At 39.0% G+C, this 17,902-nt stretch overlaps 1 protein-coding gene across 1 annotated transcript; it reads right to left on the bottom strand.

The window, feature by feature from the left end:
* Nucleotides 1-6,881: 6,881 nt before the first annotated feature.
* On the bottom strand, nucleotides 6,882-16,989 carry LOC145996522 (innexin inx3-like). Its single transcript, XM_083133022.1, has 2 exons — nucleotides 16,813-16,989; nucleotides 6,882-8,077 (listed from the first exon to the last, which is right to left on the bottom strand). Exons 1-2 carry the CDS (start codon nucleotides 16,826-16,828, stop codon nucleotides 7,083-7,085), a joined length of 1,011 nt encoding a protein of 336 aa, XP_082989148.1. The 5' UTR covers nucleotides 16,829-16,989; the 3' UTR covers nucleotides 6,882-7,082.
* Nucleotides 16,990-17,902: the final 913 nt, after the last annotated feature.

The following is a 17,902-nucleotide window of genomic DNA, read 5'->3' as shown; positions in this document are numbered from 1 at the left end:
AACCCCACCCCTAAATTCACCTAAGGTAAAGGTACATTTTCCCCCAACCAGTGGCGATGATCGAGTGCCAAAACCGAGGGGGCTGCAAGGATTGCCCCCCAATCGCCGGCACTGTCCCTACACATTGCATAAAGCAGTGACATTACTGGAAAAAAAATCCGACCTCGATTTTCTGTTCATCTCTCACAAATATTCTAAAATAAGATGTGACTGCGTGGATTAATATACTTGGCGTTTAAAAGTGTATGGAAACATTTCGTGATTTTTGTGTTAGCCAAGACTAGAGCTTCAGCCACTACGCACTCAGGGATATATATTTTTAAATATTCTACCTGATAACACCTTAGACAGCTTTTCTTTAAAACTAGCCAAAGTTACAGGATGTAAGAAAGACCACATTTTTTTAACAATACATTCAAAGAATACTCGCATTAATGGTAATGGAGAAGGGCTACCATGCCTGAACCCCCGAAATATCCCAGTCCGGGATTCGAACCCGGGGCCCAGTATCAGACAAGTCGCAGGTTTTTTCTTCAACTTTTCCCCCCAGTCACTCCAGACAATGTAATTATTTAATTAAATCAGCTTTTTGCATTCGAGGATTACCTGGTATAAATCTGGAAAGAGAATTTCTACCGCCACAGTATTGATTGAGTATAAAGGGACATAAGACCAATTGTAGTAGTAGTTACACTCAGAAATAGATAAAAAAAAAAGCAACGCTATAAAAACATGAACTATTATTTCTAAGAGATGATTAATGAAAAATAAAACTGCGACGTATAAGTCTGCAACAGCAGTTTACTAAGCCGACCACCGTGGCTGAGTGGTTAGCACAGAACTATGACATCAGGGATCCCGTCTCGGGATCGAATCTCGGCCTGGGCAGGGCTGTCCCTTCATCAATTTCATTATCACTCATCCTCGTCTTCGTGATTAGCCAAAAGTGGCAGAAATGCAAAGTAAAATAAACCAAATCAATCAATCGACAGTTTACTAAGAGCTTTTGTAACCATAACCTTTGGCTGCATTCGTAATGTGGACTTCCTTTTTTTATCAGAGTTAAAAACCTGAACCTGTATCTAGCATTTGCAAGAAACATTACCATAAAACTGAATACTTGGGTGGCAACATTGGTATTTAGTTGTAACCAGTTTCCTCCCCTTTGACAAAAACCTCAATGGGGAAAGTTAGGACATCCGCCTTGGAGTTCCCAATGCACAAAGGGCTCAACTAACACACAGTCTTTTAAAAGGCGATTTTTACCCACGTAAATTCATCCTCTCCTGCAATGGATACGACAGCGCTCCTAGTGTCATTGATGTCAATTATCGGTCTCCGGGGCACGTCGCAAAGGAAGGCGTGGCCTACACCCACCTACGCTACAGTGAAGGTCACATGCTAGCAGAGAGAGGAGGGGAGAGGGCAATGGATTTGAGTGCTGATTCGGGGCTAGTTCCGTCGCGTCGCGTTTGATCTCGCGTGTTGTACTGTAGTGTTGTGGTGACTTTTATTCGCTATGTTTGAGTGAGTTTGGCAGGGTTGATGTTCGAACACAAAGATGAAGGACATAGGCTGTCAATTACAAGACACAATGAATTTGTCCGGAAAAATAGGCATATATTAAATAGAATTATCGATTGCTTAAAATTCTGTGGTCGACACGAACTTGCTCTACGAGGACATAATGAAAGAGAACAATCTTTAAACAGAGGCATCTTCCCAGATTTATTATCCCTTCATAGAAGAGGAAACTTCATGTTCTTTATTGTAGTGAAGAGTTGAAAAACATGAACTCTATCACTAGATTGCATTCATTTTTTATTTAAAATTATTTAGAGGGTACCTTTTCAGAAACAGTAAAAATGACAAACATAGTTTCAATAACTCCAGTGGCAACAGCTGAATCTGAACGATGTTTCAGCACATTGAAGAGTATTAAAACCTGCTTAAGAAATGCAATGGGACAAGACAGACCAAATGCCTTGGCACTTGCTTACAATAGAGAAAGAATACATTTCAAACATAGAGGGCTTCAACGAAAAAGTAATAACGAAATTTGCTGAGCAGAAGAACAGGAGTCAACGTTCGTAGAAAGGTATGTTTCACAACAATACCTGTTTCTTTTGTAATCATGTGAATTGTCATTATATTTTAAATTCTTTAAAAAAATAAGTCCAGTTTTGTAGTTTAGAAGAAGATAAATACCCGTTTTTTTGTAATTCATGTAATTTGTCATTACATTTTAAATTCTTTCAAAAAAGTAAGTCCAGTTTTGTAGTCTAGAAGAAAAAAATACCTATTTTTTGTAATTCATGTGAATTGTCATTATATTTTAAATTCTTTAAAAAATAAGCCCCGGCCAAATTTGAGGCCACGAGACGCCACTGCTCTCGCTCTCTCTCTCTCTCTCCGGAATATTCATGAGTCTTTGCATTCCACCAGCTGAATATGTAAACTTTAAATCAACTTTCGATTTTTTAAAAAAATATTTGTTCATTATAACTATTTAAGGAAGCAAAAAATCAGGAGATTTCCACATTTTCCTGAAACTTGTCAGGAGATCAGTAGATCGTGCTGAAAATCAGGAAATCTCCTGCGAAATCAGTAGACCTGGCAACACTGTGCGTGCGACTGGGATTATCTCTGGTAGTTCAATGATCTGCCGCACCGTGTCGCCACCGCCTCGAACTCATCCAATTACAATCCAGAGAGGTGGAGTTGGGATGAAGGATGAGCGTCGGAAGTGGGGAGAGGGGACAGGGGGATGTACCCCAAGAACCAGAAGTTTTTGTAAAGTTACTTTTAAAACAAAACAACAATAAGCGAGTTCCAGTTCTTTGATCAAGAAGTAATCGAGTTACTGCAAGTATGATGCAGGTTACAGTAAAGAGCGTCAGGAGGAGGGGGGTCGAACGGGTCCGTCGAACCCCTGGAAATCGGCATCGTTCATTTCAAATTACAAAAAAAACAACAGAAAACTTGTTATTTTTATTGTCAATGACACACATGAATATCATTTAGTTCGTATTCTAACAGTGTAACCAAAGTAAAAATTGATTTGTATTAATAAAACGCTAAAACTAAACGAAAACTTATATTCAGTGCTCGAAAAATTTTCTTCAAAGCTAGGCGCCAGCTCTGAAAATCAGGCGCCAGGAAACTACCTACTAGCAATTGTGCATACTACAGTGTGTTTCAAAAGTCGCACAATTCAAACTTTGAAAATGTATATCATCAAAATCGTAAGAGATATTTACACCGGGTTTTCTGTCTAAACTAATCCTGTAGGCTATCACTGGGTTCATAAATTTATGTTAGCATTTATCTAAATAAAGGCAATTACATTATTTTAAAAAACATTGTTAATTTGCTGAAGACATATGAGAACTAATTTTCAACAATAAATGCCAACTCTTAAACAATTTGTGGGATCGTTTGTTGGTGTTTGGTTGTAAAACAGTTGCTTTGTGAGGTAGCTACAGCAGAAGCAGGGAGGGCATTTTTATTGGAAAACTTCTTGCACAGGAGTGTAAGAATGAGTAGTAAAATACTCTTCAGCAATGCACACGTACTGCTCCAATGAATACGCCATACTGAAATAAATCAAAACAAACAGGCACAGTAGCAGCGAAAGTGAGCGAAGAGAATTCTATGTAACCAGGGGCAGCCTAGGATTCTCTCAAGAGTCCAATTTCGGCAAAAATCTTGATTTACGATTTTTCACGTAAATATATAGCCAATACTTAGACACATGTTTGCGACTTTTGGCAATATTTCGACCTGCTAGTGTTGCCATATACGAAGATATGTCCCAAAAATGGCACTTCTCGCTCAACCCATAAAATCGCCAGCCAAAAATTCATCAAATGTTGCACATGACCAATATTGGTCGCAAATGACAGACTGATGTGGCATCAGTCGTAAATTTCTTACATGTTTTTCTTACTCAGAAGTTCATTTCTGGAAAAATTTGAATGGTGCTTTCCGTCAGCTATTAATTTATATAATTTTCTGTATGGAGTGAACTGATAATTTTAAGCATTGAAATATATCTCAATGGATGAGGCTTTATAGGTAATGCAGGAAACCCGGTGTAAATATCTCTTATGATTTTCATGATATACCACATTTCCAAAGTTTGGATTGTGCGACTTTTGAAACACTCTGTATAAGATGCTGAACATCACGGTATTCAAAACATCGCTACATTATTTGAGAAAGCAGGAAATGGGGTGTTGGGGGGGAAAAAGGGTAAGAAATTGTTACGGACTCTATGGAATGCTAGGCCTCCCCGATGGCGCAGTGGTAGCGTCGTCGCCTTGTAATCAAGGGGTCCCAGGTTCGATACCCGGTGGAGGCACACAGTGGTTCGGATTCCACTTTAAACTGTAGGTCCAGTCCCGATTAGCCTTACTGTGCATAAAGTGGACTTAAAACACCAACTCAAACTCTATGGAATGCTAACAACGAGGCTGAAATTTTTAGTCGCCATGGCGACCTGGCGACCGGGATTTTTCGAGCCCTGCTTTTATTGTTTCAATTTTTGGTAATTTATTGACATTAAGCAGATGGTAAAGGAATTAGTTTGCTACTTAATTAATATCTGAAATATATGAAAGTAACAAATGAAATCCTTTATATACAGTAATAATATACAGGGTATACACAAATGAATGGTGCGGTTATAAATGTCAATAAAAAAATATTTTTCAACTTACGTGGTTGCAGCAAACACTGTCCCAGTATTTGATATGTGAGTTAAAATTACAATCCTTCAATGTGAGCTCCCCTGGTCACACGACACATATCAACGCGGCAAACAAGCTCGTTCCAGACACGGTGTAACATGTCCTGCACTGCATACATTATCCGATCACGAAGTTGCTGGATGGAAGTTGGCATTGGTTGTGCATAAACCCTGTCTTTAATAAACCCCCATAGAAAGTAATCGCACGGCATAAGATTCGGGGAACGAGGGGACGACGGGAGAATGTGACATTTTTTATTTCTTTTTATTTTGGAAAATCCTTACGTGAAGGATTTGGAATCAGCGTGTAATTTTAACTCATATCAAAAACTGGGACAGTTACCGCCTCTAACAGTGTTTGCTGCAACCACGTAAGTTAAAAAATAATTTTTTTATTGACATTTATAACCGCACCATTCATTTGTGTATACCCTGTATATTTAAATATTTATAAATTTAATTTTAAATGTAATATCATAATAAATATTATGTCATTTAGTTGCCCTGCCCAGGATTTTCGAAGGGGGGTGTTACGTATATTTTTAGTTTTTCCTGCCTTTGACAGGGGGCGGTGTTATGATCCCATCAAACCCTTTTGGGCACGCCATCGAATTCTTATACAGGGTGTCATTTTAATGGCGCCCACGGACCACAGATTCGTGTAGAGGACATCAAAACAAACAACTTTTCTCAGTAACATTTTTCACGTTGGTGTGTCAATTCGACGCTACAGCCGTTAAAAAAGGACCGTTTTGCCGCCTGGATGCTGGCAACCCAACCCAACATTTGATCGTATCTGTGACGTCATTTCCTGCGGCGAAACAGCGCACGGTAGGGTTGCAAGGAACACACAAATTTTGTGAAAAATGACAAACAACAAACCACATTATTAGCTGTAAAACCAAGCGAGAAACGCGTCCAGTAAACCGAACATCAGAGCCTACTAGCCAGAAGATCAGCAGTCATCTCAGAGAAAGGGGGAAGTGAACCAACGATATGAGAAATGGTATTCAAAATGAAGAGTCAATATCGGATTTTGTCTCAGCCTACATGTCAAATATCAACAACAATAACTTTTATTGTACTTACAACTTACATGTGGCTGTTTACGCCCAGCTACATGTCAATTATATTTGCAAATATCGTTGCAAAGTTGATATCTACAGATTTGTGTCCAGATGCCTTGTGGTACTTTGTGCTGATAACGGAAGTATCTGAGGTTCACGTTGTTACATTACGGTTAAAACACGTACAACCACAGTAACAATCTAATGATGAATCAGTAGCGAATATACTGCCCTGTTCAGAGTTGCAAACTATTACATGTGTATCCGGTGCGTAGATAAACACAGTCGTCGGAGAGTTTGTTTTACTACTATTTATATCCCTGTATTTTCAACCATTTTTGTCACTTGCCTCATAATGCCCTGAATATACATTATACTATTATGTGTTGCTTACCTTTGGAATTTTGAGTTCTTTCATTTCTATTTTGTCATCTGTTCAGTGTGTCACAGACAACTAGTATCAGAAGGACGAAGTGGATAGACTAAATTGTAGATGCTAACTTGGTAACTAGATTTGCAAATATTTGACATGCAAGCTAATACAAAATTCGATATGACCACTTCCACTTGAATTCTATTTTCTTTCTACCATTTTTCGTATCGTTTGTTTACTTCCTGTTACAGAACGTGTTTTCTCGTTTTGTTTTACGGTACATAATGTGGCTGATTGTAGCTATGTCGTTTTTTACAGAATATGTGTGTTCCTGGCAACCCTGTAACGCATCGCTTCACGACGGGATATGACGTCACAAATGCAATCAAATGTTGTGTGTGGTTGCCAGCATTCAGGCGGCAAAACGGGCTTTTTTGAACGACTGTAGCGCCGAAACGACGCTCCAACGAGAAAAATGTTACTGGAAAAAGTTGTTTGTTTTGATGTCCTCTATACGTTTCCGTGGTCGGTGGGCGCCATTAAAATGACACCCTGTATATATTTGTGTGTGTGTGTGTAAATTACATCTTCAATGATTTCACACCCTGTATTACACTAAGTTTTAAGCGAATACTTTTACTGATGAACTTCACAATTTTGCTGGAAATATAGAAATAAACAACTTTTCTTGTGATTGACAAAGAACTTTAATAACATTTCCACTGCAATACATGCATTCCTTCTGACTGAAAACAATTTTGACCAGTCATCTATTATACAAAATACAGATACTAATATAGAAACCTGAACATCCATTTGCTGTACAATTACCTGCTTATAATTTGCAAGCGCTGCGCTCTATATCACCTGCAAATTGTTTACTTTGAACATCTTAGGGCTGGTCATCTTCCATAGGTAGCAGAGGGTCACCATCCTTTCCATTGCCAGGAAGGACTTTGGGAGTGCCTTTGAGTGGTTTCTTGAAGATGCGCACATAGAGTTGATCATCTTGGGGCACCTCGAGCTCAATCATTTGGTTCTTCACAATCTTCACTCGTTTAAGCTTGCGCTTCACGGGCATGTACTTGACCTGGCGGTTGTTTCCTGAGAAGATAAGCTGAAAACAGTCGACACCCATCTGGAGACATATGAAGGCAGCAAGCACGAACAACCAGAGGCAGAGGATAATGAAGATCTTCTCATTCAGGACGTTGATCGACAAGAAACAGTAGTCGACGTTGTCCACGGAGCATTGCACGACTTGAGGGAAAACTGCCAAGATGCCGTCATCCCTGGTGATCCTTTCCACGAAGGGTAGCTTCACGATTCCAAACCCGTATTTCGAGAAGGTGTGCTCCAGGAGCCAGTCGACGAAGATCAAGTTGACCACCACGTTCACCATCATCAAGACGTGGAAAGCGAGGAAGGTTGTTCGAACTTTTGGACTGGTGTCACCTCTTGGGCAACGCTGTCCAAGGCAGGTCGAAGCAAACCAGCGATTGGCTCTGCAGATGCCTAAGACCAGCAGGAAGAGGAGTCCTTGGAAGAAGATGATGGCTGGACTCCATTGGTAGTAAGCCTCGTAGCATTTCTCGGCGCTGTAGCTGGAGTTTTGGGGGAAGCAGATGCTCGAGTACCAGCAATTGTATTCGGCGAGTTTGGTCGCTTCGGAGTCATGCTCCTTCATGCTGCAGTTGATCGGTTGACCGAAAATCTCGACTGCCATGATGATGAAGCAGACGAACAACAGCACTTGGCCTGTGATCTTGTGGAGCTTCTCCACAACACCATCGGTGGCGGCAGCAGGCTTGCCAATCATAGCCATCCAGAGAGTCTTCATGGACTGAAACATTTTCGTCACGGATGCAACAATCCTTGCAGAGATACCTGGAACGTATGAGAAAAAGAAAAATATGAAAATATTACAATGTGTTTATAACTGTCAGACACTACTGGCATATAAGTGTCATCAGGCCCATAGCCAGTTAGGGTCCGGGGGGTGGGTGGGGTTGGGGGGTGGAGGCTGTACTGCCGTCAGCCCCCTTGACATTAGGTAAAACTATTTTGTACATTTGTTTTCAGTGAAGAGTGAAAATGTAGACAGCAGATATTATTTTGCTTACAACTTGGTGAAGGATAAATTTACAGAACATGAACAACAGCTACACTCTGTAAAAAAAAATTAGCATCACTGTATTCTTATTACGGATGTTGACAATTGTGAGTTTCGCATGCATGCATCTTTCCTGCACAATTTGAAATCAATTGATTGAAGTATTGGTCTGGATTCACTGCGTAGTGTGGTGTTATTCTTATGTTGATTTAGTGTTTGGAGTGTCCGCTAGAGGGTGTTGCAATCAGTTACTGCTGCAAGGCTTTGTAATCAATTGTCAGGAATCTGTAAAACGATTGTTAGTAGTGCAACTTGTGACGTGTTTTATGTTGCAACTACATGTTCATTATTGACAGTTTGTATACGTTATCATATTTGCGAAGTGTTCTGGTACTGTGTAGTGTATTTGAGCGTGTTTTCTCGAAAAAAATGGGCAGAAAGTGTGATATTTCACCACGTAAGCAAGGAATGGTTCTTGCTTTGCATATGGATGGTCATTCTCAGAGAGAAATTGGTTGACAACTTCAAATGCATCAATCCACAGTTAGCCACTGCCTGCAAAAGTAACAAGAACATGGAAAATCATCACTGAGAAGTCACTGTGGCAGAAAGAAAAAGACATCACCTCGACTGGATCGTATGATAAAGGACATGGCACTGAAGAACAGAGGAATGAGTTCACACCAAATTGCACATAAACTTCAAAATGAGGTGGGAGTTAATCTTACTCATGCTACTGTAGTATCCCGACTAAAGGAACAGGGTGTTTCTAAACACGTCCCACATAAAAAACCCAGACTTACTGACGCACATGCAAAAGCTAGACGTGCGTTTGTCACACGTTATGGCGCATGGAATGATGCAGATTGGGAACATGTGATATTTTCTGAAGAAAAACTATTTAAATTGCTGGGGAATGACAGCTCAGTTAAACTGTGGATGCGGAAGGGAGAAGAACTTGCAAAATCTTGTAGTTTAGAAACTCAAAAGTTTTGTGGCAGTGTAATGATTTGGGCATGTTTCTCTGCAAAAGAGATTGGCATGATGCATATTTGCACATGAACCATTAAGGCTGATCGATATCTGGAAATCCTGAATCGGAAAGTTCTACAAACTGCAGGAGATCATTTTTCTGGACAGAATTTGGACTACTTTATTTTTCAAGACGATAATGAAACCTGTCACCGTGTTCAGGTGGTGAATAACTGGTTTCATGATATGAATATTGAAAGACTTTGGTGGTCACCCAACTCTCCAGACATGAATCCTATAGAAAACCTGTGGGCTATGATGTGCAAAAAACTTGGTAATCAGACGTACAGGTCAAAAGAGGAACTTATGGCAGCAATTGTACATGTTTGGAATGAAATTGAAGTCGAATATTGTCAAAATCTCATTCATAGCATGCCTCGAAGGTTGGAAGCACTTAGGAAGGCCAGGGGTGGCCACACTAAGTACTAGTCAATGTATTTACTTACTATCATTTCAAATTAACATATCATGATGCATTTAAAACCTTTGTTCAATCTTTTTACTTGTAAAAATTGTCTTTGTGCGAAAAAGTTCCACAAGCTATATTTGCAATAATTTTGATATTAGTTCTGTCAAGTGCATTATGTACGTAACTATGACTTAAATAATAAAAATATATTCTACAGATATAGTGTTTTATATAATTGTTAGGAAAACAAATCGACAAGTCGAATTAAATCAATAAAACAACTGATAGTTCACGAGCGAAATGCTGACGACCAAAAATAATGAAGTGATGCTATTTTTTTTTACAAAGTGTATTACATTGGTTTTGTTTATGAGTAGAAGTCTAAGTAGCGGCAAGTGTTTAGAAGATTCTCTAGACTTTAGAAGGTTCTTTCATAGGGGAGCTTCTTTATCTGCACCTTCGCTGCCCCTTTTTCCGCCTCTCGTTTAGACAGAAATCTGTGACTTCGATGTTAACATCCACATTCCTTCCACATCTGCGTCAAAGGTTAACAGCTTCCACGTTTTGGGAACGAAGGGGAGTTTTATTGCTTTGGTCGGGGGTGGAATGTACGGTAGGCACTATGATTGAATATTGTGCATTTTTTCTTGTATGATGTAGTATGGGTGTGTAGTAAGAGATGATGTCAGTAGCAGTCAATTAACACTTCAATAGATGTTTTAAAAATATTTTTAAAAAAGCTGTGGTATTTGTGATATTTCTAAATATTATATTAATTTAATGACCTTCCAACACACACATAATTTACTTTCATTTAACACTGTTTAAACTTTTGAAATATAGACTAGGTTTACGATTTGATAACTCATGAGCCCCCCCTGGAGATCAATTCTAGATACCGGATTGTTCAAGGCTGTCCAAGGATGTATTTAGGAGGGGAATGGGTCTGGTACAATTTCTCGGTTGAACATCCACAGGACAACTCTTACTGGCTATCCCAGTGTGGGGCTTATGACAACAAAAAATTTAGTAACATTCCAAGTACGCAAAATGTTTTTGATTAATTTACTAGTTCCACTAAATTGCTTTTAGTGTTGCTTGGGAGGCGGGACAGGCTTCGAGACGAGACGAGAAAAGTACCAAAAAAAATATTTAACCAGTCTCAAATACTTATTTATTCGGGATAATGTATTTTCCTTGGAAACCCAAATCAGCATCTATTACATCAAAAGTTTTCAATTTACGAATTTCAGGGCGCTCGGGCCTGTCGATCTCCCCCTGGAATTGTTATCGTTTATTTCAAGTTAGAAATAGCAGAAAATCCTGTGTTTACTCTTAATAACAGAAATACCGTTTATTTACTTAGTATTCAAACAGAATAAATGGAAGAAAAATGGAAAATAAACAAACAAGGTTACATTTTCTTATTCTACCATTTGACCTAAAGAATAAATAATTTCACAGCTTCCAAAATTCCAAAAGTTGCAGTTCGGTGTGAGAGGTTACACAACAGAAACTTTACGAGTAACATTTTTCCCAAACTTTTAAAGTACTTTATTAAACGAATTGTGTTAAAGTTAATAACAACATTCGCCTCCCCGATGGCGCAGTATTAGCGACGTCGCCTTGTAAACAAGGAGTCCCGGGTTCGATACCCGGTGGACGTACAAGTGGTTCGGATCCCACTTTAAACTGTAAGTGCAGTCCCGATTAGCCTTACTGTGCATAAAGTGGACTTAAAACAACAAATCAATCAACCAACCAATTAATAACAACATTCAATAACTATGAATTTCAGTACACTACGTGTACGAAATGTAAGAGAATATTGGAAGACAGCTGTGTTGGATTTTCATTCATATGGTGGGACGAGTAGCTAAGTCTGGCCCTTTGTGTAATAAAAATAACTATAAATTTAGAATAAAATTGGTTTATTTTCATTAACTTATAATAGCTATTATTATAACGTAACAGCTATAACCGCGATCATAATAATTATTACTATTATTTCCTACTAATCAAGTTTTATCGCCGAGTTGCGTCAGAGTGGTTAGCAGAGCGCGCTACAACGCAAGGGGTTCCGGGTTCGAGTCCCGGGTAAGGCATGGGTATTTGTGTTTGTCCAGATGATAAGAAACTGAGAAACTGTAACAATTGAAAAAAGTGTAAAAGTGAGAAAAAGTGTGAATGGTGGGGGATACCTTCGTGCAGGGGGTAATTCCTTTATTAAAAAAATAAGTGGTTAGCACATCGCGCTGCGACGCCAAGGTTCGAATCCCGCTCGGGTTTGGTTGTTTGTGAATGTGCATTCATCAATTTCATCACGCAATCCCATCTTCGCAAATTAGCCAAGAGGCAGAAAACGCGAAGTAAAATAAACTAAATCAATCAATCAAGTTTTGTCAATGGTCTAACCCCCACAAAAATTTCTGGCGACGCCAATGCCTGCGATAGATCTCCGATTTTAGTACACATCCGGTGCGCTAACCGTGGAGTGGTTGGTCCTTACGATATAATTTTTCGTACCGTTAGATCGGCGATGTGTTGTTGGGGCTAAATTTCGAGAGGGCGAAATCAAACCTGTGGCTTAACTTTGGGGGGAAAAAGACTCGAAAAGTTTTCCTTCTCATAAAAATTGCGTCCGGGATTATTTGCTCAATAACTGTGACGTTTGCGAAATCACAATTTCTTCCTCAGGTCTCCTAACTTGTAAATTTTAATAAACCTGATTTCTTTTTTTGGGGGGGGGGGTTAAGTGTCTCCTCTTGGTCCCACCAAGTTACGCATATGCCTCACTGTATGGCATAATTTGTAAACTTTTTCATTTTCAAATGAGATGTTAATGGAACTACATTCACTCGCCTCAATCAGTACTCCGGCAGTTTGTTTCTTTATGCAGCATATTTGCAGAAGGTACAATTCAACCTACAAGTGTATCAATGTACGCTGTACAAAACATGTTGACTTTACTAGTGATAGGCTTACGTCGTGAACAGATTTCGGTTTATTTCTGAATTGTGTGTGTGTGTATATGTGTGCCAGGCACGTATCTAGAAATATGTTTCGGGTGGTCCGAACCAAGTGTCTCAAAATAATAATTATTATATTAAAAAAAAAAAAAAAGTAAAGTGTTCCCCTGTGCTTTAGCACCACGCCATGAAGGCGTATAGGGGGTGTGGGGGTAACGCCCCACACTTTCTTGATCCGGTCGTGAGTGGGGGTGATGTGATCAGCACCACGCCCCTGACCGCCTTTACCCCCCAGGTTTCCCCAGGTACCCATGTTATTCGACGCTGGGTGGGCGCCGGGGCCGCTTTTATTAAATTAATTAAAGTAGCATTAATTAAAACATTCAAATTAATTGATATATTTTTATTACATGAATAGGTAAAAGGAATAAGAATAGTGATGTAACAGCACGTATTCATTATCTAGCTTACGTGTAGTTAAGGACGGCAAAATTTGTAAATAAAAACTGCCCTGGCAAGGAAATTAATGTCAAATAAACAAAGAATTGAATATTTATTGAATATAAAAAAAGGATGTTAGATACAGTTGACGAAAAGTTAAGTTTCTGGTGATATTTTATGAATGTTACGTTGCTAGTAGTAATAAATCTTAAATAAATCATCTTCTACTGTCATTCAAAGTCGTATGATCACAATATATTCCTTTCCTTCCAATAACTTTCGAGGAAATAAATAATCCTCGATTAAAGAAAAACTATATTTTCATTATCTAATTTGAGTTATTTCATTAATCCATTATTTTCATTATTTAATTTTTGTACTTAGTAAATCTTTCGGGGGAGTCCGAATCCCCTGGACCCCTAAATACGTTCTTGATGTGTGTGTGTGTGTGTGTGTGTGTGTGTGTGTATATATATATACACACGATTGTATACGAGTGTGTGTATACGATTTGTCGTTCTGGATATAGAGCGACCACAAACATATGAACCTTCGACCAAAAAGCTTGGCATATCTTCCCATCCACCCGTTCAACTAGGACCATAAAGCCAGTCTCACACGGTAGTTAGTTAGGTCCTCACTTCGCCATCGACTTCTAGCTTCGTTACTTAACGATCGTGTGAGAGCTTTATCTTATTCAGTTCCCGACAGAATTAGAAACCGTCTCTAAATCCATCGTTAATACCATAGAACTACCAATCAGAATTGAGGAACACACTGGCCAGCTGAAGTAGGAAGTAGAAGAAGAAGAAGAAAGGCAATAGATGTTCGACTGTTTATTCAAGGCTTAAGAAGAAAAAGATTCGACCAATACAGCTATGTAAATGATTGGGACGAATATTTTATTTGTTGAGTGAAGAGTCTACTAATATTATTGTTTTAAATAAATAGTTCGTATGGCTAGATTTCCTACTGTGATACTGTTATTTTAATTTCACAACCGACGCGAATACTAGTACAGGCAACAAAGGCTGTAAAAAATAGACTGTGCTGTGTGTAGCACTTCAGTAAATTAATCTGCTAGTGTTGTAAAGATATATAAGTTATGAATTGTAATTAGTTCTTCATGGACTTCAAAGTAAATTTCACAATAAGTATTTTAGGAGCAAAGAAGTGTCAATGAAATATAAATATAATATGGTAACTTAATGTAAACACCACAATTTTCGCACTTTGAATGTTGTGAATTTTAAGTAATTTAATTGACTAATTCGTATTGGGGGATATATTTCAAAACCGTACGAGAAGGGTTTCATTAGAATATACAACTTCTATCGTAATATACGGGTAATGCAACTTTATGTAGTGTGTCCGTAAAGTGGTATATCAACTTGAAATAACATATGTTATATAATCACATTCACTGCCACGGGTTACATGTGCTATATTATTCAACAGTGCCAATGTTATTCTCTTATTCTTTTAAGAGAAAACATTATTTTCCCAAATCTTCAGCAGTTATTAGCATCTAAACTTGCGAAGTGGTATACCGTGTTTGTGCAGTCGCCATTTTTAAACATGAGATTTTAAGGAGACCCCTTTTGCTGCCTTGGCGAACTGAAGACGTAAAAAATCGTATCGCAGTTTCGAATCGGAGGTGGGTAGGGAAGTGGGGACCTATTTAACCACCGTGTGAGACTGGCTTAAGGAAGCATGCTCCACTCTGCCCCCCCCTCCATGCGCGAGTACGATGCACAGGACACGCGGTTCTGCGCAGGTCCTTTTGCTTATGGTCCCACTATAACTACGAATAGTAGCCATGCGCAGTAAACAGTATCGGGCTTATCTGCCAATGCCAAACGGTAAATTACGATGAGATGCGCGAACAAAAACTGAAATCGTTGTTCTGGATTGTACTGCAAGGAATATAACATAAAAGCTGAATAAGAAAAGTTACAAGATTTTGACAAAATTTATTAATGGAAACAGCCTTGACACCCCTTAAAAGGGGGGTAAACGGAAGACACTGAAGCAAAACTGAAGTTAAAAAGAAGGGGAAAAAATCTAACAGATAGATGTGGAATAGCAGAAAGACAAGAAAAGTAGAGGGAGATTACTTCCGTAACATCTTTGGCTATTATGCATTTGAAGCTTCGGAACGAGTCACAACTCTTGAAGCAGCCAATTAACCAAGCGAGTCGCTGACGTCATCTCAACCCAGAACCTATCGCTAAGCCCCTTGCTCAGATTCTACACGCCCACTACGCTCGCTAGACAGACTCGCGCAGTCCGCTGGAGATGTTCCGAAAGTAATTCGACTCTACAAAAGACGAGACAAGAAAACAAAGAAAGGACGGAAAGAACAGCATATGGCATCGGGTCCGTACCCAGGGAAAGGGCCATGCTCCCCCTTAAACTTTGAAATATTTAAATGTGCATCCATAAAAAAGGAACGAAAACACCATCGACGATTTTTCAAATTATTAAAAATTTTGATTTTGTCCTGCATAAATTAATGGGTTTGTTATTGAGAGAGGCAGGCTCTCCAGCACATTCTTTTGGCTTGGTGCAAGTAGCCGCTTTATATCTATTTCTTCTTCACGTTCCTGAGGTACGCTGCTGCTTATTATGTGGAAAAAGAATATGTGGATTCTCCTGTGAGCTATGGAGCTGATTTGAACATAAAGGACAATAATGGAAAAATTCCCCTACAAATTGCAAATGATAAAGGTAATTGCGATGTTGTGGAGCCTTGAGCTGTGTGAAAGTACAACAATTACAGCAAATAGGATTATGATCTATAGCAGTAGTTTTTTATGCCGCATTAAAACCTGATCCACTACTTAAAATATCAGAGTGGGCAGAGGATATGATGCTGGGAAGAAAATAAAGGGTAGAAAACGCCACATTATTGTGAATACTGTAGGTCTTGTAATTGCTGCTGAAGTACACAGTGCAAGCATTCAAGATCGTGATGGTCTACTACACCATCGGCAACATCCCAACCTTTTAGTTTATCTTGTGGAACCTTAAGCGTAACAAACAAGAGTTCTTTGTTTTGAAGTATTGGTCTTCTAACTTTCTGGAATTTCCTTTCCATACTTTCTTCGGTCTCCTGTTGCTTTTATAAATTAAAACACTAGTCCATAAATGGGTAGATTTAGTTTTATAGCCATTGGTGCAACGCTACCAGACGTCCAGATTTAGTCAGGATAATCCTTTTAATTCCTGTCCCCTTTTTCGAACCAGTCGTGCGAAAATGTCTCGTATATTTTGGTTAACTCACATTTAGACATGTTCTTTATTACAATAATAATTGCTTGATTTATAAGTATATTATTTTCTTCACATCTAATACTCCAACTAACAGCATTTCGCCCACGACCGTGGCGGAGTGTTGAGCACAGGGGTCCCGCATTCGAAACCCGGCCTGAATGAATTCCTTCATCGATTTCACCCTCATCACTCATTCTCATCATTGCGATTAGACAAACTTGGCAGAAAAGTGACGTAAAATAACCTAATTCCATCAACCCCACAGCATTTCAGATCTTCTCTTTGTTCCACACTTTCGGATCTGTCTCAGCCGCCTCCACCCCCTAAAAGAGTCCTGGGTACGGGCCTGCATGGCATACACTGTTTTCTGATAATATCTTACCTTTCAAACTCATCATGTCGCTCTTCACTTCACGTTGTCCACTTGCGAAACTTACTTCGACACGCACCAACTAACAAGTGAGGTAGCCCTTGGATCCTTCCAGTGCACAATGTCACAACCTAAACTACAGCAGCGCCGCCTAGTAGACTGTAAACATCCGCTCTAGGAATAAGTCTTCGATATATTTCTCGCAGAACAATGGAACGAATGCAATGAATCATTTTGTTTCCATTCCAATCCCCCGATTACTACCGGGCATTGCAGCTAACAGTGAGTGGCGTGTGTGGTTGGAATGTGACACGTGAGCTTGAATCACATAATGTTTTCGCATTTTGGCTTATCGCACTGACTGACACCCGTAAAGAAGAAGCTAGCCAAGATTGTGACCGAATATAGGTACACTTCATAACTTTTCAAAACCCTTCTTGGCTTTCTTTAGTAACCATTGTATGCAGCCATGGGCTATGGACGTCGAGAATGGAGATCAACTCCCATGGAAACTAGCATTGTGAATTTTTAAAAAAGCAGAAAACTTGTTACTTTGATTAACAGACATAAAATTCAATTATGATGCGAACAGAATAACGAAGCAAAAAATCAATAAAATAAAATAAAATGGTATAAAACACAGGAAACAGTTTATATTTTTATATTCTACCATATAATCCAAAAGAATATTAGTATTAATATTAATATTAAGCATATTAGTAATACTTAATATAAATCATCATAAAGTTAATCTAGGTATATTCATCTTAATATCCCCTATTAATTAATAAGCCGCATAATAACGTTCACATAAGTATTGAGAAGCACGGGCGCAGGTCCCTTTACAATCTTGTACTTTTAACCTCTCTCAAGGGGCTCTTTACACACCTTTTTTAAACTTGAAGGTAAGGATTTTAGATCAGGGGAATTTTCCTGCCATAATTTAAAGGGTTCAAAACGACCATTTGAGCCAAAGCACACAAAAATGTAAATCCATTCATTCAGTCAATCACACACACACACCCAGACAGCTATACATAACACGAAAAGGTGTTCGACGGGCCCACCTATATATTGTTCACCTTGTTGATACAGGGTTTAT

Source organism: Lepisma saccharinum, chromosome 12, assembly GCF_977018435.1.
Source record: "Lepisma saccharinum chromosome 12, izLepSacc3.1, whole genome shotgun sequence".
Taxonomy (NCBI): Eukaryota; Metazoa; Arthropoda; class Insecta; order Zygentoma; family Lepismatidae; genus Lepisma; species Lepisma saccharinum.
Note: the sequence above shows the minus strand (reverse complement) of the source record. Positions and strands in the feature narration are given on the sequence as shown.